Here is a 24,994-nt window from a genome sequence, read left to right as displayed (position 1 = left end):
GTACTGAATTAAGTAGTTGCCTCTGTGCAGAATCAGGCACCATTTTATGCATCATTGGAAGTTTAATTTTACTAGCTGGTTTGGTAAAAGGTTACACAGTGATGCTTTGCAGTTATGAGACTTAGCTGACAAGAGGCACCTTGATTCTGTAAGTGCCTTCACATCAAATGCCAACTGTCCATCATGAAGCATAAAGTCACATAGGGCACATGGAACAGGCACGGGTTTACACAGGAGAGGAAAAGAGATAAAAGATGTAAAGAAAATTGAAAAATTTAAGAAAAAAATTTTATGAAGATACTAGCACAGAGACTACCATTAACACTAATTCTGCTGCTTGGAGTGATAGCTAGAAATTTTCCGATTTGAATGGTCTGACTGCTGGCATTATCCGGACCTATGTGTAATATCCAGTGCAGAAAACAAAGCTTTTCTTAAACTAAATGAATATAGCACTATTTTCCAACAATTCCCCTTTTACCCTTGCTGTGGTCCATACACTTCTGAGTTAGTCGCAGCTCTTCTGCTTGGTACAAGACATGCAATTTTTTTCACATATGTTTTGGGTCAAATTTTTATTTCTTTAGGAATTTTCTACTTCGTTCTAGTGAGGGAAAACCAACAGATGGAATCCAGAAGTCTGGCAGCCGAGAAGTGCTTCCAAGTGTAAGATCAAAAGAGAATTAAACAATTACGCTGCTATTGAAAGCATCCATCTATCACACAGACTCTCACAGGATCTATGTAGTTCAGCAGATAAACAGTGTTAACTTATAAGGCTGGCTTTCAAGCTGTCAGAGGGTACGTTTCAGCCAGTGCCCTTGGCAATACCCCCTTGTAATCTTACACCTAATTCTCTCATTTCCAGGCACAGATCTTTGTACACTACATAAAACTTTGATCTGCTGTTCACAGTTAAACAATGATTATGGACTCCATTTTATCAATCTTACTTACGTTCAGTCATTAAAGACTCTGCAATAACTGGTAGATTTTGTGGCATGACCTGTGGAATAAGACACTACTCCATGCATTGAGAATACAACCTATGTTTTTGTCCAAAGTATATTTACAAGACATTTTAAAGCTGTATTATCTGCATGGGATGTTACAAAAACATGCCTTGGAGATGAGTGAGGTATAGTTCACGATTTAACTTTTTTCAAAAGACACATTCAGTTTTACTGCCAGCAAATTTATACTCAAAGGTAAGAAACACAGAATTAGATATTACAAACAAACATTTAGATAAAATAATCAAATAAGATGCAGAGGAAAGAGAATGCAGGTCTAGGTTAACAGTCTTTAATGGCAACAGTTACATTCAACAATTCAGAAGTGAAGTGTTTCAGAATTTAACGACTACAATTATAACTTGTGTTTACAAATACATGTATGATTGTATGAAAGTTGATTAATAATATATTGGCTACCTGTATTGCGCCTCTCAAGTTGATTCCTGTTTCAATAGCAACATAGTACGATGCTTGGAGAAACGTCCTTTGCAATAGAAGGGCAAAAAACAACAGTACAGCCAAAACATAAGCATTGGACAGGAACTCTTGAGATGAAATAAAGAAAACACCAATAATTTTAGTCTATAAAAAAAAAAGAAAATTAGAAATCAGGTGTAATGGTTATTTAATTACCAGTTTTGCATAATTAATAAGCAGATACAACCACAGTTTTTTACTTTGAAGGTGCTCCCAACTTTATTTGAAACCTCACAGTTTATCTTTTCAAGGAAACAGTCATAATGTGCCAACTCAGTAAGTTTTATTTAAATGCAGAGTAACTTTTATAGGATTTCTGATATCCTTCCAAAACTCTAGGAAGCTTTGAGTAATTCCACATGGTCATTTGCTAAAGATGCACACTGCCCATTGTCAGAAAGGACTAGTTAACATCCTTTTGGAGAAATAAGTCTCCTTTTTTTAAGCACCTCAGGTTACTGAACACTAATATGACCTTCACAACTTGCCAAAAAACCACATTCTTCCAACTCTTGTAACTAAGCACATTCTTCCAACTCCTGGAACTAAGCACTAAACACATTTTGGTTTGCAGCAGCTTGTTCAGCATTTTTATTTATGGTTTTTGACTATTCTTCAAACACTGGCCAAACTAAGAAGCTGTAGAAGGACTTTTGTCTGCTGTGCAACACAGATGGACTTGCATGCATTGCATAGGTTTACTCCCTTTTCCCACTTATCTGGCATTTCTTACAAGCTACTGGAATTCAAACCAAGGCTGGACACAAAGAAAACCAAGTCATTATGATTCCATTCCTGTAAAACTTTGCTCACGCAAACGTTCCTTATTTCCATATACTACTTTCATGTAAGTATACAGTGCAAGAACTTAAAAGAACATCGAAAATTTCCACCTGTGACACAGGTGCTGAGTTTCATTCTTTGAAAACAGAGAATAAAACCTATATGATTCAACAACTTACTTCTTGCTCTCAAAGGCAGATTGTCAGACAATAACATTTTCCAATTCAGCTAGGTACTTCAACTACGACCAGATTCGATGTACATAAACATTTCTGCAGTCATGGGGCCACTGAACTAAACTGAATTAACCCTCAGAGAAGCCCTCTGAATATATTTTCAAGCATATGGAGTCTTCAAAGGCAAATCAATAGAACGCAAGCAAGCACTGGGCATACTTGTTTCTTTAAGCCTGTATCAAGTACAAAACTCTGAACAGTTACATACATGTCAGCAATCATGTTCAGATAGAGACATTTAGCTACAGTTTTAGTTACTTGTACCTTGAAGAGATTTTCAGCCCTAAAGTATTACTTATTCCATAGTTATTCAAATCGGTTAAACCAGCACTATATACCTTCCATAGTTATTCAAACTGGTTAAACCAGCATTATATACCACAAGTCTCTCAGATTATTTAGTCTTTAAATGTTCAGCTTTTCAAATCAAGTCAACCTGCCTTTCACCCTTGCAAGACTGTAAATTTATTCTTGCTGTAACTCTGAAGAATAAGAAGGAAAACACAAGGCTCTACACTTAGCCTAGAAGCTTCAGAAAATGTACCACAGGTGTGGAAAATTACAAGTACAATCAAGTCTTCTCCCATGCCACCTGTAAGGCCTTGACAGAGGAAAAGAAAAAAAAAGTCACAAAATGGTCAAGTCCATGGCCAGTTAGATGCATCCAATTGATCTTTCAGACTCTAAAATTTATGCTAATAAGCATAAAGTATTAGGCACACGTGAGGTGGAAGAACTGCCCCAGTGTTTACGAGTCACCTGTTGTTTCCCATGCAGTGTATATACACTCCAATACAAAGCAGAATGTGAAGCACTGTAACTGCAAGACTTGGTGTTTTGCAGGGAAAAAAAAAAAAAAAAAAAGACAACAAAGAAAAGAAAAAGCACATTCAGGGAAATCCAGGATCATTTACATTTGTGATGTTTTCACTTCAGACATCTTCTAAACTTGCAACAGTAAGAATCTCCCCTTTATGTTACCCTTTCTCAAGTCAGCTATTATTTTAGCAGTTCTTCACTGGGATTTCTTTTTATTTCAATACAGTGTCATCCAGGAAAAAGTGATACATTTCTAACATGAAAAACTACAAAAAACTTCTTATGAAGGCAAAGCTAGAACAACATACGGGTCTAACACTGGGAGATCACGATCGTCAAAGATACTAACATGACAGCAAAGAGAAAAGCTAGAGCATTATCACAATCATGAACCATGAAGGTTACAGATTGTGCTTTATTATATCAAAGGCAGTAACAGAAACAGAACAATTTCAGTGCTGTCCTACATATACATCTGGCTAGTACTGCTAATCACTGCACCTAATACCACTTCTTACTGTATGTAAAAGAATATAATTTTTTACACAAGTTTGGTTTGTTTTTTTTTTTTTTGTTTGTTTTTTTTTTTTTTTTTTTTTTTTTTACACAAATCATGCTCTTCTAGCAATGAGATTTTGGTGCAGTGTTGATTCACATCAAAACATTATATAATAGATAAACAAGAAGGAAAAGTAAGATGAATATTCTTGTTTTTCTTAAGGTACTCACTTGCAAGGAGGACTTGAAAATACAAAATACATACATAAACATCACACACATACATGGTGAAAGCACCAAGACGTTTGCCAAGTCTCAGATGCATTATTAGGCCATTATGGTTTACAGAGTTACTGAGCATCTATGTGTTTTAACTACAATAGTTATCTAAGTACACTTGTCAGCCTGCAAGAAACTTAAGGAAATAATTAGGTATCTGCTGAACCTTTCCCCTATAAAGCAAATAACCTTGATAAGTTGATGGAAATAATTAGATATTTTATTTTCAGAAATGATTTTGGGGACATTCAGTGTTCCACCTGCCTGACGACCTCAGGACAATACCACTTTTAAGTGTCAGTAGGCTCTAACCAGTAAAAGGCTGAGCAAAAGGCCACTATTTAAATTCTTAAAGACCCGAGACTCACACAGTCTTAAATGTCAGTACTGGGCCTTTTGCTACACTGGGACCTATGACTTCTAGAGCTTTTAAAATAATGAGTCTCTAGGTTTGGTGTACCATTTGAATGTGTTATGTCAGCAGATATTCCTAATACTGGAACTGCTAATCCTAACATTGCAATGTGGAAGATGCTACCAGCAAAAAATATAAAGGTTATCATTCTGTCAGTCTCTTCCTCGATGTGAAATGATTAACACTCAGAGAAATTCATGTCAAAAGAATGTTCCGGGGTGGTCATAAATATTGATACTAGAGTTATAAATAAACATGAAGAGCGTGACAGAATTTAAGACACTGTTGTGCTCTGACTAACCGCAGCACTAACTAAAGCAGCTAATACTGCCTGACACTCACGTGACCTCAGAGTTCCAGCTCCCTGGTAGTTTGTATCTGTCACAAAGAGCCTGAAGAACAGAGCAAATACTGTATCTTGGGATTTATCTCTTGGCCTTCAATTTCACAAACAGAATTGCAGTTTGAAAGATACAGTTAATTCACCACAACATCTCAAGCTAACCTATTTAAAGTGAAGAAACGTCACTTTAATGAACGGGTAAAAGACACTGCTGTCCTCACAGCTTGCTTTTCGTGTTGTTTCTGTCCCACTGTATGGCAATTCCTTCCAGTGTTTTCAAACTCAGCAGCACATCAGACACAAACAATGTTTTCCCCCAACTCATCTTTGCCTTCAGTGTTTTAGAGGCTTCTTTCTCACACCTCTCAGGAACAAACAATAAGGCATGGTTCTCCTTTTTATGAGTCATTACAAGTAAAAATATAATGTTCCTAGCAGTAGAGCTGGTATATTTTTTCCAAAGTAGACCCAGTTGGCTAGGTGTGTGCATACACGTGGGAGTTCTCCTCAACACCTCCATCTGTTTACAGATGATTTGAACACATTTTAGAAAGATACTTAATCTAATCCAGGAAAAGCAACTTGCAAATGTAATTAGCCTCTTAACAGAAAACCAGTGTGTACAAACCAGGCCGAAACAGAAGGACAAGCCTCTTGAAGAGCTTTTAGCGAAGGTAAAATACACCCTTACCAGTCACTCATATCACTGCCAATGAATTTTGCTGATAGGTGATCCCAAATGGCGTAAATGACGACAATGACAAGGCTACCACTTAGCTAGACACAGTGAGGCTGGCAAGGCTGGATGAAGCTCTGTTGAATAGCCTATCCGGACCAGAACTGAGCTTTCTTCACAGAGAAGAAAGCTGACAGCTTAATAGGAAAATTAAATAGGATAATCCATAAATTGTGATTCGGTATAATTTCTGCTGAAACGCCACTCCAAATTATCAAGAAGCAGAGCTCAAAAGCTTCCACAGTACTTTGCTGCAACATAGCCCTATAGCCTTAATTTTTTCATTTCCTGCTTTAACTGGTTTCCATTGAATCTACTTGCTATATTAAAGTTTCCAAATATTAGGATAAGGACTGTAAAATGGATAAACAACTAATTTTAGCCTGGTCCTTTGTCAAATTTTCTGCAATGCATCTGATGCATTTCAGTATTTACAGTGGACCTAATCCAAAGTGTACTTGAGTGAATGGGTCTATAAGCTGCAGAAATAAATTGGTCTTTCTCATAGAAATTCAGCCTGAGTGACCACACCTTACAATTGAGAAGATGCTTCCCCAGTCATCTGCTTTCTGGGGTTTTTTTAATTTTTTTTTAAAGTTAATTAGGAAGCATGTATGTTTCTTATTGGGAAATATTCATTTAAGTAGCATCCTTTAAAAATGCTTCAGTTGATCTTTCAAAACAAACCTCCCCAAAGACACTAGTGGGAATTCTTTGTCACAGTTAAATTACTTGGCATTTTACTGTGATGACAAAGATCTGCTTTAATCCTCTTAGACAGTGCTCGTTTTTGGAAATGAAAAGCCAAGCCTTTTAAAAACACACTTTTTCCTTTCCAAAAAGCACTCAGTAATGTGCTTGATTCAATCTCTACTCAAGACTGTACGTAAAACCCTTATGACACTAGTGGGATTCTGGATCCACTTCATTATCTTGAATGAAGTTATTTTCCAGAATGCAAGCCTGACTAGATGCGTGGGTAACATATTCTGCTCCCCATCAAGGTATAAAAGTGGATAACAGGCAATACATACATACCGTCATTTCTAGCACTCACAAATACATCACCGAGTTGCTTCCTTTACTGAGGCCAAATAATACGTAGTCATAGCATTACTTTTTTGACTCTTCTATTTTTATGACATTTTGACAGTACCTGTGGGCGGATGGTGTTATTTCCTTTTCCAACATTGTGAACAATCCCAGAGATGCAGAGCGGACCAGCAAATCCAAGCAAGTCAGCCAGAATACGGAACGTGCTACTGAGAAGTAAGGGTCTTCCAAAAGCACAGCAGAGAGCACGCCAAATTGATCTGGATCCTTGTGGAGATGACGACCTTCTGTTCTGTTCAGAATAATAGTAATAATAAAAATATCAGTAAGGATTATGTCATACATCAACCTCAGATGTGATAAATGATTGGTATTTTTATCCCTGCTTTAATTCATTGACAACCAGTTGTGCAAAATTTGCGCTAAACAAGCACAGGAATGACAACCATTTTTTCACTTATTTTTATAAAGTCAGAACAAAAAAGTAATTTCTACTCTCCTCTGCTTCACAAAACAACCATGATTGCTTTCCAGCCTTTAATAAGGACCAAATAAGTGTGGTGTTTGTGGCTTGCTGGGGGAGAAAGAAAAAAAAGAGGGAGGGAACTGACAGGTTTTGTTTTCCTGTGAACATAGAGACTGGAAACGTACATGTTTTTTAGAAGGATGCAAAAGACTTGTCTTAAAATCCTGAAAAAACGCAGCTCCCACCAGGCAGTCAAACAGAATTTGAGCTGACGAATCTCCTACAGATGAACTGTAACTGAAATAACATGGAAAAAAATAGTCCTGTGAGGCCTCATTAAAATTGACTCCGTAACTGAATGATTCCAGGGTCTTATTAAGAAGAACAATAATGGTGTTCGGTGAATACAGTTTGTAATTACTTTGCACATCAAAATAAAAGCCATATGCATTTTACACGTGTTAAACCAGTAATGTGTTTGACATGAATGTTTGGGTAGAGTAATTTCGTTATTTGTACGAGGTACCACTGAGTATTTGATCTCTTCATATATGTAAAGGTAAGCTAATGGATACTTCATTTGCATAATGTCTGTTTATATAATTTTATATCATGCTTACAGCATAAAAAGTAACGGAAAGCAAAAGCACTGAGTAAGCAGACATAATTCCACGCTTTGCATACCTTCTGTGCTTCAAAGGCCTCATTAAGGCGAATGTAATTGGTCAGAGCTCTCATAGCAATGGGAAGCTTGCCTATGGTTTTCAAGTCTATTGGTTTTTTATGGGCAGTCTTGATGAATGTATTCATCCACCAGTATGTTCCTTTGGATAACAGATTCACAAATGGCTGTAAGAATCGAACACCAAGGTCCTGGAGATCCTCGGGAGGCTTAACTTCTTTAGGAGTTTTGAAGAAAACATACCTCTGAAATTCAGAAAAATACCCAAAAAGTAACACTAACACAGAAAATACAAGACCACAAAGAATAGCTAAGAGATAAAGGACACTGCAGACAATCAACCTGTTTTGGTTTCTTAACAGTACTTGAGGAACTTAGGCATTCAAATCCAACCAACATAGCAATCCAGTTTCCTCAGGTACTGAGGAAAATCAGAAGCATTCAATCTAGAAATAAATCATCCTAAACAGTCACTGTTACTTTGTTTATGGGGTACAAATCTGCATACTTGTTAAAAAAAAATACCATACATTTCAAATAATGCAGCCCCAGCCTCTTGTTCTGAGTTTCAGATAGTGCAACACGGGACATCCTAGCTTAGGTACAGTCCTGAGGCTGTCACAGTGACTCATCTTCCACAGCACACTGCTTCACACTTAGCTCAGAACAAGCTACCTGTGCTGTCCTGGATGGATCTGGGAAACCACTGAACTAAAGAGTGTGTATGGCACTAACAAATGTTTTCATTGGCTTAAATGCCAAAAGAGCGAGGGCAGACTGCTGATGTCTTCCTGTTGTCAAGACATAACTTTTTCAGACATCACACGTTCTTGGGAACGAAAAACAAAGCCTCTTAAAACCATACCTTTCCTTTCTGAAAAGTACTCAATCACATATTTCATTCAGTGTCTGCTCATGACTGTATCTAAATCCTACTAATCTTAGTAGGATTTCTGGACATGCGTCTCTGCTACCTTTTCTCTAACCATAGTTAGAGAAACAATTCACAGATTGTAGAACAAATGGTGATGGGGTTGGGGATGGCCATCTCGAGGAACATGGGGAACAATGAAAGGAAAGGAGAAGGTAAAGCTGGGTCTGAAAGTCAAATCTTCTGTCTAAAGGATGATGGGGAAGGCAGGAGAAAAGAAAGTGAGGCCCATGTCTGCTGTTTCTGCTAGCATAGACTTCACCTCTTATTTTTCTCCCCACCCCTCCTCCTCCTCAGCAGTGGCCAACTCTCCATGCATCCGAATCCCTTCCTTCAGCAGCTGCAGCAACAAGCCTGGCACTCTAAACTCTGCCACAGACACAATCAGCAGTAAAAAAATCCATACTGAATTCTATGCATCAATGACATCCTTTAATAATTAAACCAAACAAATATGACATGAAAAAACATTATAACAGCTAGTGACCATTTTTTTTATTCCTCTTTGTGACCTGTAACCCCACAGTGATTAGATCTCATTTAATTATGCAGTTCTATTATGAGGAGGTTTATGAGTAAAATCTCTCCCATGTCACATTTGAATTTCTCTTTTCGCACAAGCCAATCCACTGTTTTTCATTCATGACAAATACTCAACGTCAGCATTGAATTTTTTATTCCTCTTTCAAAAATATTACTGAAAAGGCTGCTTTTAGACATATTTTTGTCCTAAGTTGTCAAATAAACATACAGACACACAAAATCCCCCAGGAAAATCACAAAAGATCAAATAAGTGATAGAGGAAACTCCAATAATGCATTCAGCAATGTGAAAGAGTTCATATACTAATGTGAGGAAAAGAGCAAAAGAATTTACATGGAAAAGGTTCCTTTCCACCCTGAGACTTAAGTTTAATTTCTCCGCACAGTTAAGTGAGGGACAGGTGAAGGGAAAAACCTTGGCATTTATCTATCCAACAGTCTCCAAAGCAATCTTAGTTCGGATTATGAATGCAGACACCACACCGGAAAAAACACACACAAACAATTAGGAGGCTAGACAGCAACCCCAATTGCCCCAATAAATCACTTCTTGTGATTGCCTTCTGGAAAATGAGAGCTATTATTTGTGTGTCTAAGCCATTCTCTGACAGAGCAGACTATTCCTTTCACCCAGACTTTCATTGCTTCAGAAATATTTGTTTCTGATGACTGAAACTGTAAATCATAATAAGATTTATTTAATCAAATAATCAAATAAGATTAAACCTTAACTACAACGGAGTCAGGAATTTTTTTAAATTATGGATTCATCTGGCTCAAATATGTTTCTATTTCTAACTTTTTTCTATTTCTCCTTTGAAATGCATGTGATACTACGTATGTAGAAGGGGGAATAAAAAAACAAACAACAAAAAACACAGGAGACTTCTATGATACTAACTTACCCTCACCCTGATGACATTGATTTCTACAGCTAGTAGCATTCCATATAGAATAACGAGGAGTCCTGTGAGGCAAAATCGAAGCTGAGAAAATCCAACCCCATTATCACAGAACTTGACAAATTTGATGGTTTTAGTTATGAAAGCTAAAGTCCAGTAGAAGAGCAATGCTGTAGGGAGGGGGAGGGGGGGGGAAAAAAAGTAAATCAGTTCCACAGTTGCAAAAATATGCAATAGCAGTATTAAATATTCATTCAGAAGGAATGCAGCAAGAATACATAAAACTAGATTGGCCTTTCTCATGTCAGAACAGAAGCCTAATTCAATTTCACAAACATAAAAATATTAAGATAATGCTAGTTCCAAATTCCTTTCCTATTAGATTTAGTGATATTGGGAAAGTTTCACAAGATGAAGTCTACTGAAGGAAGCTTCCATCTGTTGTAAACATGCATCCGCATGGTAAGTTCAAGGGAATGCTCCACAAATGAAGGTGGCTGTGAATGATGCTCTTCAAATTTGGTTAATGCTACAAGACTGCTGTGAGTTTGGCTTGAAGGAAACTGATCTTGTTCCCCCTGCAGATCTCTGGGATTACGCAGAAACAGATATTAAAATATTCCCTCCAAACTGCTACTGCTCTATTTTTCAGTGCAAATTCCATATATGTAATTTATAACGCAGATACACAGGCACATCAAGGAAGGATGTTCTGCCGCTCGTAGAATACAACTATACAACTTGAGCTTTTTAGAGTTCTACTGAACTTGTCTAAAAGTGCTCATGCTAGTGTCAGTTATAGGTAAATAATCCCTGCAGTAAGATCTGATGATTTGGAAACACTCTCCATGCTATTCATCACACCATAAACCAGCTCCTGTTCCCCATTCTTAAGGAAATACCTCCTAGGGTTACAGTCTTTTACATTAATCTTTCATTGCTGCTGGATCTACCATGGTGCAACAGCTGGAACGTGCTTTAGCTGCCAAGAAAAACGTGGATATGCCTTCTGAGCACCTTGTTGCAACACCAGAGCAAGTCTTCAACCAAGACAGTACCAACAGTAAATCTCACAAACACAGATTAATCATCAGGAACTTGCAAAAATTCCAAAGAATTTGTGGTGTTCCAGCTACCCAGAGGCACCCCAGAAAGCCATGTGGGGATGTATTGTGGGGCCACCCTTTCCAAGCATAACGAGATTCAACATGGAGAGTCTGCGTGGGACCTGGAGCTGCCAATCCTGCTTCTATGGAAATCAATTTCAAAATTCTCATTTAAATGAGGGCAGTAAATGGAACAGTCCAGGAGTACTGGGCATTAGGACATTTGCCAATCTTCCTCTAAAACTAATAGGCCAGTTTCTAAGAAGAAAGCACTAAGAGGTCAGGTGTTTCAGCACTGTATTTTAGCGGCTGATGTAGCTGCAGAGAGGATTTAAGAGACATACTTACAGAATCCCTTCTTATGGGAGGCCTCCTACCATCTTCCCAATTTAAACTGCATCAAATCTCATCTCCTCATCCTGCTTCGGACTGCTTCCTACCTTTGAGGCACTATTCCCTCCTATTTGCCATGTGTCTGACTAAAATCCCACTTCATCCAAGAAAACATTCCACATGGTTCTACTCCTAACCACTTTTATCTTTTAATCCTTGTGTTTTGTCTCATTCTTATAACAGGCTCAGAACACATCCTTCTCAAGCTAAAGAGGACTTAATTGCACACCGAAAATCTGCACCAGCAGGGCACACCTAAAAAAACCACCAACCCAACTGGTAGCTATGTAGAGCTCCTGGAATTAGAAATAGTAACCAGCAAAGCCATTCTCCTATTTAGGATGTAAATAAAGGTCTATATGACCTTTTTTATTACTAGTATTTTATTAGGACACTGATTTATCTTTTATCTAAGAAGTATTAGAAAGTGCCAAGCACAACATTTAACTGACCTCCTGCTACCATACCTACTAGAAACATTTGAACATATTTATCTTCTTTCTTTTGAATACAAGTGTATATAATCTAAATCAGGCAGACGTTCTCAGGCCCCTCAAGATAAGGCTTCTGGGAAAATACAGTTATGGCTCTTTCTTTTAATCTGTGTTCTTATCATCTGTCTGGTGAGTGGATATTGGCTGGGAGTTTCTAGAAATGATCACCAAGAACTTCCACTGGCCTGAACCACCTAGCGATCAGACCACAGAGGCATGCTTTAATCTACTTGATTGCTTTAGATATATTCTACATGCCTACAGCCTAAAGGACCTTGCTTTTTCTTGGGCCATGTAAGCTACCTCAACCTACAACACCAGGGTGTAAACTCTCACCTGGCACCAGACTGCTGAAAATCAAGTGATGTGAAACTCAAAACTGTTCTACACTTTTATGGGATTAAGCCCAAGATCTAAAAAAATCATGCACTTAACTGAATAGGATTTATTAACTTGTGTCTGTTTTGAGAGGTATTTTGTGTACCAAACAATAAGCTTTATTTTTATACAATAACAGGAATTTCCTTTTTAAACAATAAACTACAATGCCAAGCTCCAAGAAATTTAAATTAACAAACTAGCTTACTGTCAGGAATGGTAAGGCAGTCCTATAATTAAGATGGGTTAAAGAAAAGACAATTTTCTGAAACAAAAAAATTCATGTGTTCCCATACCAATATTCCTTTCAGTTTAAAAACTCGAAGTCTTATTGTTATTTCATAATTTTCTCCTGTTTAATTTCTGAGGTTTATTTATCTATGAAAAAAAAACTACCTTAAAAAATAGTGCAATCAGATGCTACCATTCAATTACATATTCTGAATGTCAAGAAAGCTAGCAGATTTTCCAAATTCAGTATGAAAACTATTCTAAAATATGTCCTGCTAAACTGTACAACCATTATGCATCCATTTTGCAACACCGTGCAAAAAAGCACCACAATTAGCATTATTACAAGAGTCCCCTGGTATACAGAGCTACACTGGAAAAGCTTTATTGAAATACAATTACAGGTCAAAAACATGCAGAGAAAAACAGATTTAGACCACATCAAAGTGTTTCAATAGTCTGGACACTCAACTGGGACCCTGGACTCAATCATTAGCTTCAGATAATAAGTATTCCAAACCTTGTGAACTTTTTTTAGTACCAGATAATAAGAATGACTACATCAAAATAGCCAACAGCCTGGGCATAAAGGTGCAAGGCAGGAGCAATATGGGAACTTTGCATCCTTGTCTTGCATTATCCCAAGGGAACATACTAATCCTCAGGTCTGTTATCTGCCTCTTGCTCGTTTATGAAGAACTACAAACAGGCTCGGTGTTTTTAAGGTACAGAGTGGAAAAACATTTTTTAAAAAGAAACCATCTCAAAGTTTCACAGGATTGGAACATTTTATTCTGTTCAGAATTAATGAGCAGAACTTTAAGGGTCTTCTGCACTGCACCAATGAGTTTCCCAGGTGGATTTAGTAAATCTTGGATAAGGCTCTGTTAGCCTTTGCTTTATACGGCTACCAACTCTCTGCAAGCGCAGGAATCGATCCTACAGCTGAGGCAGATGATACCCTGTAGTTAGGTGGAACTTCACTGACACTCAGAAGCAGCACAAGTCATCACATAGGTAATTTACTTTTCTCTGTCTGTGTGTGTGTGTAATATTAGACCTTCTCTACAACATTTTATTAACAAAGAACTCTTTCCATTTCCTTCCTTACACACTCAGTAAAAGGTTTATCACCAACTTAAGCTTGTCCTCATGGTTCTCACTACTTCATTTGTATAAGGCTCTAAAAGAAAGCTGCTTCATGGCCACACTGCACTCTAGTGGGTTGATGGCTGAGTAGAGGTATAATTTAACTGTCTTACACTGGGCAAATTCCCATAAAGTTATCATTGCTTAGTCTCAGGTGTCAATACAGAATAGCTGCAATCAACATTGATAGATGACAATCCTCACAGTTAGGTAACATTAAATTTGTGCAGTCAAGAATAAAGGATGGACACTTCCAGAGATGTCTGTCTTACATCCTCTTAAACACACAGAACAGTGAAAAGAAAAACAAAGTCAACAAATTAAATAAAAATCAAAGACCATCAGCTTATGAAGACTTTAGACTAAAATTTAAATCAGACCAACCAAGCGGAAAAGACTGTGGCAGTCTGATATTCCTTTTTGCAGAAGAGTTAGCTATTAAGATTAGATTTTCTAAAGGAGTCTATTCCTTAGAAATTCTTACAAAATGAGAATTCGTAATTATGAACTTCATTATCGATAACACTTGTTAGTATTCACTAGTATAACTGTTTACTATTCAAGTACTGTTCAGAGCTTACCCAGCATCAGTGCTCTAAGTACTGAACAAAATTATCATAAAAGAGAAATCTACAGAGAAGGAATTACACAAAAAAGGATAATCAACTACCAGCTCTAAGTCGGTGCTGCCCTTCTCAATGACTTAACAATGGGAACGCAGTAGCAACACTAAATTATTAAACACTGCATTATACATCTGCAATAACAACAAAAAAAAAACCCTCCAAGAAAATCAGTGCTTGCTTTCCACAGGTAATTGTAACAGGCTACCAATGCTTTCCTGAGACATAACATCTAGTCCTGTAAGAAGGTGTTAAATAGACTGTGTTGACTTATAAAAACAAAAACCAAATGACCCCACCTGGTTATAAAAGACAAAAAAAATCCTCCTTAAAAGAGGGGAACAAGAAGAAAAGCAATTTCAAACAAGAAGACCTAAAGCCTGTGAAGCCTGGATCAAATTCTGAAATTTTTGAAGAGGAATGACTTTTTTCTTTTTTTTTTAACAGGACTTACAAGCTCCTTCTGCAGAAGATGCTTACTTACAGTTCAAAATAATCTTCAGTATTTAAAAGCTTTCTCAAATACAGCTGTTACTGACTTTTTATCACCTGACAAAAACTAGAACAGAGCTTTGATACACAGAGCTACAATGACACAAGACAAACCTTAGCAGGATCCACTAATACAGAAGACCAGCTCAAACAAAATTTGATGAGCCAGGACCACCAAAGAAATAACAGCTGACACAGGATGAATAAACATGTATACATCCACAGTCTGCAATCTACTTAAACAGTAGAGAATACATCACCAACTTCATGACTGTCAGCAGTAATGGATTTTCTATAGTTAGCTACAGTTTACTTAGAATCTGGCAGAAAATATATAGTATTCTAGGTAGTTCTTATACATAGCAGTTTCCATTCAAAAGGCTTAAAGCCACTTACAAAGGGAGTTTTAGGAATAGGAAGCCAGAACAAGCAGGCAAAGTAACATATCCAGGGTCATATGGAAAGTCAGTCATGTCCTTCATTTCCCTTGACTCTGTGCATATTTTAATAGACCACACACACGGAGATGGCTTCAATTTTTCATCACGCTTAAATGTAACATTGTTGACAAGCAGGGGGATTTGGATAGCTTTTAGGGTTAAGAACTGGATAGCTATCTCTCCCGCAAATCTATTTTTCCTAGAGAAGCCTTTGGCCCATTGGATCCCCAAGAACACCACACAGAGGACTATTAGAAGTTAAAATTAACTGTTCCAGGAAAACTCAGAAATTAGTCTGGTAATGGCAACCAGCAGACCAGAATATAGATAAAGCTTTATCCATACAAGCTAGCACTGAGACTGGAACAACCTGTCACAGAATGATCAGACACACAGCATCACTGTCACACTTCCAAGCCTTGTAAGTTGAGACATACCAATTAACAGCTTCGGGAAATTGGATGTTTCGATATTATGGTAATAGACAACTGATGTGATGGCCGCCAAGAACGCCATCCCAGCTGGCATGTACAGGTGTAAATGTCGTGATTCTGAAACCCTTAAAAAGAAAAAAGTTAACATCTATTAAAATCAAACCCTTTTAGCTATTTAAATGTTTTTCTTTAAATTTATGAATTGTATCCTGTACTCAGTCCTGAAGTAGGATTTTCTAGAATGACTTACGGGTGTAAAGCTCACCGATTTTCAATTGAATTTATACTCCTAAATCACAGTTGGATTCCAAATTTCTCCCATGCTGAAAATGAAATGTGTGTGCTCCTATTTCATACTGAAATCAATTGGAACATTCTTTAAATCAGGATAAGCAGTTCAGCTCCAAAATGAGAAAAGTTAATTTAAGCTAAACTAGTTCGGGAGCTGTCCATCAAAATATGTAAATAAGACCAAATGACAGCACAGTTTAAGATTTTCTATAGAAACGCTTCATTTTGATTTTCCAGTTTGGGAGAAGGAACAGCACCACAGCACAGGAATTGAGTTCTGTTTTCAGTGACTGCAAGCCAACAAACAAAACCTACAACAGAATCATATAGCCTTAAATTTTGTTATATAAAGCAAAACTCTCCTGACACTTTGCTTCAAGTACCAGTGGAGGGGGTCCTGCCAACTACAGCCTTTGGGTATATGGAAAATTTTGAGCTATGTTGTTGGTTTGTGCAGAGGTAGGTAGAATTGTGTTCCCCCTCCCCCCCCCCCCCCCGCCCCGTCATTCCTCTTATTAGCCACCTTCTTCTCCTCCCCTTTTATTTCTTTCACAAAAGTAATGGAGCATCCCTGTGCTGTCAAAAGGTACAATTCCCTCTGTCTCCAAACAACTCCAGGAGAAGAGGCACCAAGAGGAAGTCTTCAGGATGCAAACACTCAGGGACACTCACACCTTGTCCTCTGAACCTCACAGAAAATAAATTAGCATCTCTGGATTTGTTCTTGCTGCAGCAAAAGCTACCTTTGTGTTGTCTAAAGAGACAAAAGGGGCTGTGCTGTCAGGGTGCTGGAGATCATTACAGGATGGGACATGTCTGAAAGCAGAATATCCCAAATATCTAACAGGTCCGTAGGAACTCAGGAGGACCACTTCCTGCACCTGCACTAGGAAAGGAAAGCCCTCCCTCACACAGACATTGTGATGAACTCTGCAGAGCTGACTGCAACTATGCTGACAACCTGCGTCATGAAGTCTTAACTCCCTCTTGTTGACAATGAGTTGTATGTGTATACAGCAAAATGAGAAAAGTTTCTCCAGCCCCTGAATTCTTATAATGCCAGGGTTTTTTGTACACCAGGGCTGAAACCTCAGCAAGAAAAAACAACCAATAGGAAGAGATTTCTTCAGATAGCCTAAGCTTCAGTAGGTGAACACTGCAAGAGTATGAGGGTTTTCTAAAATTTATTTCACAGACAGAAGTTGATGGAATGTAACTTATCTCCAACAGGCTGCCTCTATCGCTGGCACTTTTTCACTCAACTGCTGTTAAAAGGACTTACCAGCATGATCCATTTTGGTCTTAGAAAGCTGATGAGTCTCAAAATCTGCTATTATTCACTGGAGCACTCACTAGTCTCTGGAGTGCTCAGGAGGCACGACTGTGGGCTGGCACTCCCCCAATATTGCTAGAAGCTTTGATTCTCATCAGGTGACACTTATTACTTAACAACAGCATTCTGAGTCAAGTTAAATAGCAAATAAACAGAATAAGAGGAACTGCTAAAGAGCAAAGTAAAAAAGAAAACTCATAGCAGGAGATTTCGCTCTGAGCATCCCACACCCTGATAACTCTGAATAAGCATGAGAAAAATCCCTTTTTAAAAAAACTGGCACTGAGAAACATCCTATTTATATATGTTTAAAGGAAGTTATAATAATAATTATGATATCAGCTTCTACAGCAGAATACTGCAATGCCTGTCATGCTGGTTGGTGGAGAGTTGTTATATAGATGGCTAAACTGAGAGGTTTTGTTCTATTTAACGATAAGCTTCAACTTTATAACCTTTGGGTTGCAAATTCATAAGTTACAAAAACCAGACCTGTCTTTAGAGAAAGAGGATCATAATCATTGTTAGACAACATTTATTTTTTTCATAATAAATTGCTCTCTGGTATCACTTGTTTCACTTAGAATCATTTTTTCCCCACAGATCACTGTTTAAAGACATCCTAAATTGACTAACAGATGATAGATCATGGCTTATACATTGTGAGCTGCTCTGCTCAAGGTAACAATCCTAAGTACTGCACAAACACCAAAAGAAACTGTACGGGGTATAAGATAAGGCCCAGTAGATCCACTCCTTTTAATAAGATGAACAGAACTCTGTGGGGGAACAGTGTGACCTACTGTGCACATGGGAGTTCTGCCTGAGTAAGGACTGTGGGACTGGGTTGTTGGACATAAAACATATCACAGAAATGTCACCATCTGCTTGAATTGTTAGGATTTATCTATGATTACTCTTTGGAAAGATACTGTCATTAAGCTGAACTAAAAAAGATTAAGGTCATTTGTGCGTGTGTACATAACTTGGCAAGGTCTATGGAATTTCTGATACAAGGTCGGTAGGTTAATCACCAAGAATACAGATTGCATGTTCGTAACCACAAGGAATATGGTCCCCATGAGAATTTATACAGGGAAGAAATACCTACCCTGAGACCTTTAAAATGCTCAGTGCTATCAGGAGAAGGTGGACACACACTTACCCATCAGACACTATGCCCTCTGCAATTTCACACACCAGAACAAACAAGAGGATAAATGTCAGTATCCAGCGTAAATTGTGGCCAGGAAAATGAAGCCATGTGCTATGATGTATATGTACTTTGGAACTCTGACTCCCCCATCCTAAACAGGAAAAGAAAATTACGAAGAGCTTTCTTAAACAGCAAGAGTGACATACAAAGCTCCTGCATATGGAAAAGCATGCATACAAGAAACCACTTTACTGAAGTTAACACAACTGTGTTGTTAAATATGCTTGTAATTGAGTATTTTCAGAACGATGTGCTAGTTACTTCATATGGAATAAAATCAACAACGCAAACAGGACACAGCCTTAAATTCCTATACTTTTAGTAACTATGAATTACAGGCATTAAATGTTTTTCAAATATGTTAACAGACAAACAAACAACAATTGAACATATTGACACATACCCACAAACACTATAATATGTATGCTATTTTATCTTTGCTTCAATACATTTAATTAAAGCATTTACACCTTAACTTTTTTTTTGAAGTAACTTGTTCTCTCGATCTAGATAAAAAATAGCGATACTAAGAAAAGCCAGATGAACAGCAATTACCAATTACTACGCAGTTCTCCAGCTGACCCCGTTTTAACAGTTGTGCTGTTATTTCTGCACCGGCCCTTTTATGCTCCAGAGAATGAGCGTTACCTCAGGCAGCCGGTCCCAGTGCTGTCGGGAGGGCAGAGCAGGCTGAGGAGAGCCCCACTCGGAGCAGTGACAGCCACATGTGTTAAGCCACCGGGCCACCTGCCGGTAACCCCAGTTTTATGTCAGTACGAAGCACCCGCTGCAGACAGGGCGCGTTACAGCCGGGCACCCCCCGGCCGCCGCCGGTAACGAGGAGCGCTGCCCGGCTGCGGGGACCCCTCTGCAACCGCAGGGAACGCGAACGGATAACCTAAGGCTGACTGACCAGCTTTTCTGGTGTTTAACAGCACGTTTATTTCTGCTTCCCGCGCTGCCAGTCACAATCTGCTGGCAAACCCCGCAGCCTCCCCCAGCCCGCCCCGCACCCGGGGGCCCGCCCGCCGGCCGCCCCGCCTCGGGCGGCCCCGGCGGCGGGCACCGGGCACCGGCGGGCACCGGCAGGCACCGAGCAGCCTCAGCACCGGCGCCCGAACGGCCCCGCAGCGCGGCAGAGGCGGCACGGCCAGGCCAGGCCGGGCCAGCGGCGGGGGCACCGCACCCGCAGCGCCGCTGAGGGAAACCCGCGGGCGCAGGAAACAAGGCGGCAGGTGCCGCGGGCAGAGCAGGGCAGGGCAGGGCGAGGCGGACCCGCCGGCACTCACCGATGAAGAGGATGGGGAAGGTGATGAAAAGCAGGAAGACGTGCGGCACCACGTTGAGCGCGTCCACGAAGCAGCCGTTGTTGAGCACGCCGTGGTCCACGTTGTAGGCGGTCGAGTTACCCTCGTCGCCGCAGAAAGCCAGGGCCATGGCGGGACCCTGCGCGCAGCCGGGCGCCGCCTCCGCCACCGCGCACATCCAGGCGGGGCCGGCGCGGGCTGCGCGGCTGCGGCTCTGCCCACACCTGCCGCCGAGCGACGGCCCCGGCCCGGCCCCCGCCTCGCCCGCCCCGGGCCCCGGGCCGGCCGCCTGAGGTAAGGCCGCGGGGCGGGGGGGCCGCGGGGCGGGAAGGCGGGAAGCGCGCGCCTCGCCTCACAGGGCTGCGCGGCACCGGCACCCCGGAGCTGCCGCAGAAACGCTCTGCCAGCGGCGCCCTAATTAAATGTTCTATGCGTCGTTAATAAGACAGAACATCGAACAACAAAAAAAAAGGCCAACACTGAATCAGTGATGAGAGGAGCTATTCATTACAAGTGTACTTTTTCACCTTGTCAGTGCAGACACCAGCACCAAGCTATGTGACGATATTGTTAGACTAAATCATGTAAATAGCTGCACTCTATCCTCAAAGGAGATTTCAACATATCCTAAGAAGCTATTATGTACACGCTTTACCTTTTTTTACCTCTAAAATAAGTTCAAGCCCACCACACACGCACCCCACACACCCCTTGACTGCTGCAGTCAGGGGGAATCAAACCATTAATTCGCCTGGGTTCTGCATCACTCCCTAAGCAATTGTATACCAAAATAATCTAGATATCAAATTTTTCAAATCCTTTTGTCCCAAGTAGAAGTTAGGCTCAGCTGAGCCAAAGCCAAACAAAAACTCTAATCAAATACCTCCATGCTGGGGGATAATACTGCAGAAATAAAACGTGATGTGCATCACAAGTCTGCACCCGGCATACACTTCCAAGCACAGGTTGAGTCAAAGCCTGATATTCAAATATCTCTGGTACATAGTGATGTAATACTCAACATAAAGATTTGTAACCCAAATCTTCACCTTGAAGCTCCTTTTATTCCCAGTCACATTTATCCATGGCTTAGCTGAGTATTTAATACAACTTGCCACATCCTACAAACAGAAATGCAATCAAGTAATGCCCGTGTATCCAGGCTTAACTCTTCAAAATCCAAAAGCTCCAAGTTGGCCAAATGCCTCTAAGGGAATTAACCCCATAAATGAAAAATTTCCTTTTTTTCCTTTAAGAAACAAGCTGTGGATGCTCAACATAACAGTGAACATTTTTTTTCTAGGACACACAGCTCCACTAAGATCCGAAAATTACTTTTGTCATGCTGCTTTTATTGATCTTGCTGTCAGGAGGCAAGAAGTAGTAATTCATGTTACATATTATTTCTTATATAGGGTCTTTTGGGGCTACTGCAGTGTGGTCAAGAATAAAAATTAAACGACAAACCCGAAGCCAAATCCTGTGTATATGTATTTTCAAATGTTAGTTACACCCCCAGTGGAAAGACTATAATTATTTTAGGTTTTGGACAGAACCCAGCATTCATCTGAGCTTCTGGTTAAGCTCATCTCTGTTATCCTATTAGTTATTTAATAAACAGTATGTGCAGTTTACATGCAGATAATTTTAAAATAATTTATATTTTAGTATTTCCTGAGGCCGCGAGTAACACAAGGGCTCTGTGTTACAGATGAAGAAACAGCAGCGAAGAAGTCTTAGGAGTTTGCACTCTAGAGACTGAAATCATGGGGTGAGATCTGGGAGAGCAATCATCATCACGGTCACTGTGACCAGAGAACTAAAGCAGAAACTGAAGTTTGCCAAAGTCTCCAAAGGAATCTGGGAACAGAGCATACATCCACAGCCTCTGCGTGGTCTCTGAACCTTGAGACCATCTTCCCTTACTACAAAGTATCAATCACAATATCTTAAAAAAACCCCATATTTCTCAAAATCAGGAGTGTTCATAGCTGGGAATTTGAAATTTATATTTTCAATGGTTTCCAAATGCAGCCAAGATTACACAGTTAATGTGGTGGTTTGAAATTCACGGTCTCGATCCTGGTCATACAACAGCTGTGCACCCATCACAAAGCTAAAGAAAGAAACATGTTGGCAACCTGAACAGAAATGTGGTGAGTTAAATGGGGAAGAGTCTTGGATTACAATTAACTACTTAATGAGGTACTGAAAAAACCCACACTGACAGAAATCAAAACATTTGGTAAACTAAAATTTTTAAGTTGAGCATCTTAGCAATAAACAGGCACATGCATACACACAAATTCTATAAAGAACAAACACTTCCAGTAAGAATGCTAGGATTTTGTCCCTGCTGCAACAATGAAACCAAGAGTGTTGAATTTGGACAAATACTGGTTTTGCTCAGTAAAGCATCAAATGACAATTTCTTTTTCACTCACAAATGATGAAAGAGCTTTTCTGTAACTTCACAAAACAATCCTAAAACAGAGTTTGATCCTTTTCTGAAAAGGTTAGACATGATTGCCTATGGTGTCAAAAGATCAAACCCACTTGCCCAGACTCTTTGCTAGTCCTGCATCCAGTGGGTTTTGGAGCAGCTCACAAAGGAATAGGGTTTTTCTCAAAGCTGCCTTTTTGTGAAGCTTTGTGAGAACAGAATTTCCATACTTCTCAAAGTAAGGAAAAGGCAAAGAACAACATGAAATCAACAAACTATGTTTATCTGCATCTTGCAAATGCAACCTATTTTCTTACAGAAGTCCCACTAGATCCTGTTTCCCCTCACTCTTTTCTATTTCCATATCACAAGAAGTCAGTTTTCTGCTTCATCCTTTCGGCATATCTACTAGAGCTGACAAGTCAAGTTAGAACCTGGCAGCCACCAACACATTCAATAGGTGACTGGAAATATTTCAGAAGCACCTTGATTATTTGACATCGAGTTCCAGGTAGACAATGGCAATATTTTTACTCCAAGGTAAATTCACTTTTTATGCTTGCCTTGGAATTTCAGTGTGCCTACAGGATACAGGTAGGTTTTGGTATTTGTAGTAAAGTATTGACACTTCAGAGTTTTAAATCTGATAGTTGTTTTTAACAGATAAAAATATTAATTTATGTGGAAGTTTTCATTTTTCTTTTCTACCTTTGTCATTTGTTTCTTCCTACTCTTACTCTGCTGCTTTGCACTGACCTCTCTCTCAACAGTAGTATGTAGAGGAAGTGGTCTATCCCTAAAAAACAGGCTTTGCTACTGTGAATCACTCTGCAGGTTTTTGCTTGTGTGTGCATCTAGAAACACAGATACAAAAGAAAAATAAAATTTTGAAAGTCTGAACAGCCACAGACCACATTCAAAATTAGTTAAACATATGAGTTTAGGCATCAAACAGGAAAATTTCACTTTCTTATGTATTTTAAACCCATTAATGGGACCAAGTATCTTAATCAGAAAAAACCCTAATAAAGCAAATTCTTATTGTGATTTAAAATCTGCTAAACAAGATGTACTGATATATGACTTTTTGCTTCCCTTTGAATTCTATTCTTGCAGGTAGAGCGAAAAAGCAATTTACATGAATGGGAGTAAACTATCAATCTCTTTCAAAAGCATACTGGGAAAGGTTGAGAGGAAAAAAATTCAAGAAAATCACCTCCAGAGGAAACTGTTGTTTTACTCTTGTGAAACAAAGAACTCCATTCTGTCATTTCACAGAAGATATCATTTGACAAAGCAAATGAAATTTCTTTGTAAAAATTGTCTAAGGTGCTACTATTAAAAATAGCGCAATAAGCATAATAGTGCAAAGGTTCACAGAAATGGCTGGTTTGGGCTAAATAAACCTTATTAATTTTTAATTGCTGTCCCTCATTAAAAATGAAGAAAGAACTTATGAGTAAGCAGATCTATCTTAGAGCAGAAACAAAATACAAGCTCTTAGTTGGAAAATCATCTTTAGGCAAATACTCAGAGAAGTGTTTTAGATTAGAACAGCTTATTTTTAAATGTGTTCCTGTTATTAGTTTCAATGGAACTCTGTGGCACTCTTCTGCATCCACTGTTACATCACCAAAAAATAGTGACATACATATTAGCGATTCAAGCGTTCTGTTTGTTTCCCATATTTTACACAGAAGGAATGGTTAACAGCACTTTTTCTTCACTCTATCTTCACGGAACACCATTCTCCTCTACCTATGACTGGGGAAGCCACACTATGTTATTGTAGTCCTTGAACACTACTCTTCAGGCATCTTGTGGCTTCAGCTACATACATAAGCTCTATCATTCTATTGGTTTATGAAGGACATTTTCCAACATGAAGCATAACATTCAGGCAGTTACACTTGCTTTGAACTAGCTCCCTCCATCGAACTTTAGCTTCCTAGTTCAAATACAGCTGGAGCAATGCTGACTTGGCAGTACCACACGGCGCTTGAAACCTGGGGGAAAAAAGCTTGCTCGTCTCTTTACTCACCTTCCTTTGAAGCGCTAAACAAACAATCGTGCATTGGTGATACCTGGCAAAATGCATGGTGAATTGACTGCAGGGCTGCAGGCTGTTGCCCTTACTAGACAGACCTAAGGATACACCTGGTACTCCACTGCCCTCCTGCATCACCAGGATTTTTCACAATGAGGACAATGTTCTTGAAGTATGGTGCTTTCCTCAAGTGACAATACCCCCATCTCGCTCACAACTAGGCAGAGGGGTTACTGTTTCACTCATCAGTTCTCTCTCCTCCGGCCACCCACTTCTCATTCCCAAAGAAGAGCCAGCTCTTCAGTAAAAGGTTTGCTTTTCCTCTTAACCTGCCCACTTATTTACTTCACCTACAGCTCTGATTCACCCTGCATGTATTTTGGAAGGGAGTTTTTTACCCCAGCTTCAGTTAGCTTGGTTGGTGCTCAACACCTGAAG

At 39.3% G+C, this 24,994-nt stretch overlaps 1 protein-coding gene across 6 annotated transcripts in view; it reads right to left on the bottom strand.

Annotated features, from left to right (window-relative positions):
• The window catches only part of ABCC8 (ATP binding cassette subfamily C member 8), an 82,886-nt gene extending 62,559 nt beyond the window's left edge, over positions 1 to 20,327 (bottom strand). For 2 of the 6 annotated variants that reach the window (XM_040607874.1, XM_040607875.1), the window contains exons 1-7: positions 20,049 to 20,321; positions 18,709 to 18,850; positions 15,923 to 16,044; positions 10,183 to 10,349; positions 7,806 to 8,048; positions 6,759 to 6,947; positions 1,434 to 1,598 (exon numbers count right to left, since the gene is read on the bottom strand). In XM_040607874.1, the coding sequence (XP_040463808.1) occupies positions 1,434 to 1,598; positions 6,759 to 6,947; positions 7,806 to 8,048; positions 10,183 to 10,349; positions 15,923 to 16,044; positions 18,709 to 18,850; positions 20,049 to 20,244 (1,224 nt within the window). In that variant the 5' untranslated portion in view covers positions 20,245 to 20,321. Of the gene's footprint in view, positions 1 to 1,433; positions 1,599 to 6,758; positions 6,948 to 7,805; positions 8,049 to 10,182; positions 10,350 to 15,922; positions 16,045 to 18,708; positions 18,851 to 19,407; positions 19,496 to 20,048 lie in introns of those variants that run through there. The other 4 variants (XM_040607880.1, XM_040607876.1, XM_040607877.1 and 1 more) reach the window with 4 other exon arrangements.
• Positions 20,328 to 24,994: the final 4,667 nt, after the last annotated feature.

This window comes from Falco naumanni, chromosome 10, assembly GCF_017639655.2.
Source record: "Falco naumanni isolate bFalNau1 chromosome 10, bFalNau1.pat, whole genome shotgun sequence".
Classification (NCBI taxonomy): Eukaryota; Metazoa; Chordata; class Aves; order Falconiformes; family Falconidae; genus Falco; species Falco naumanni.
The sequence above is the reverse complement of the archived record's forward strand: the minus strand, read 5'-3'. Positions and strand labels throughout refer to the sequence as shown.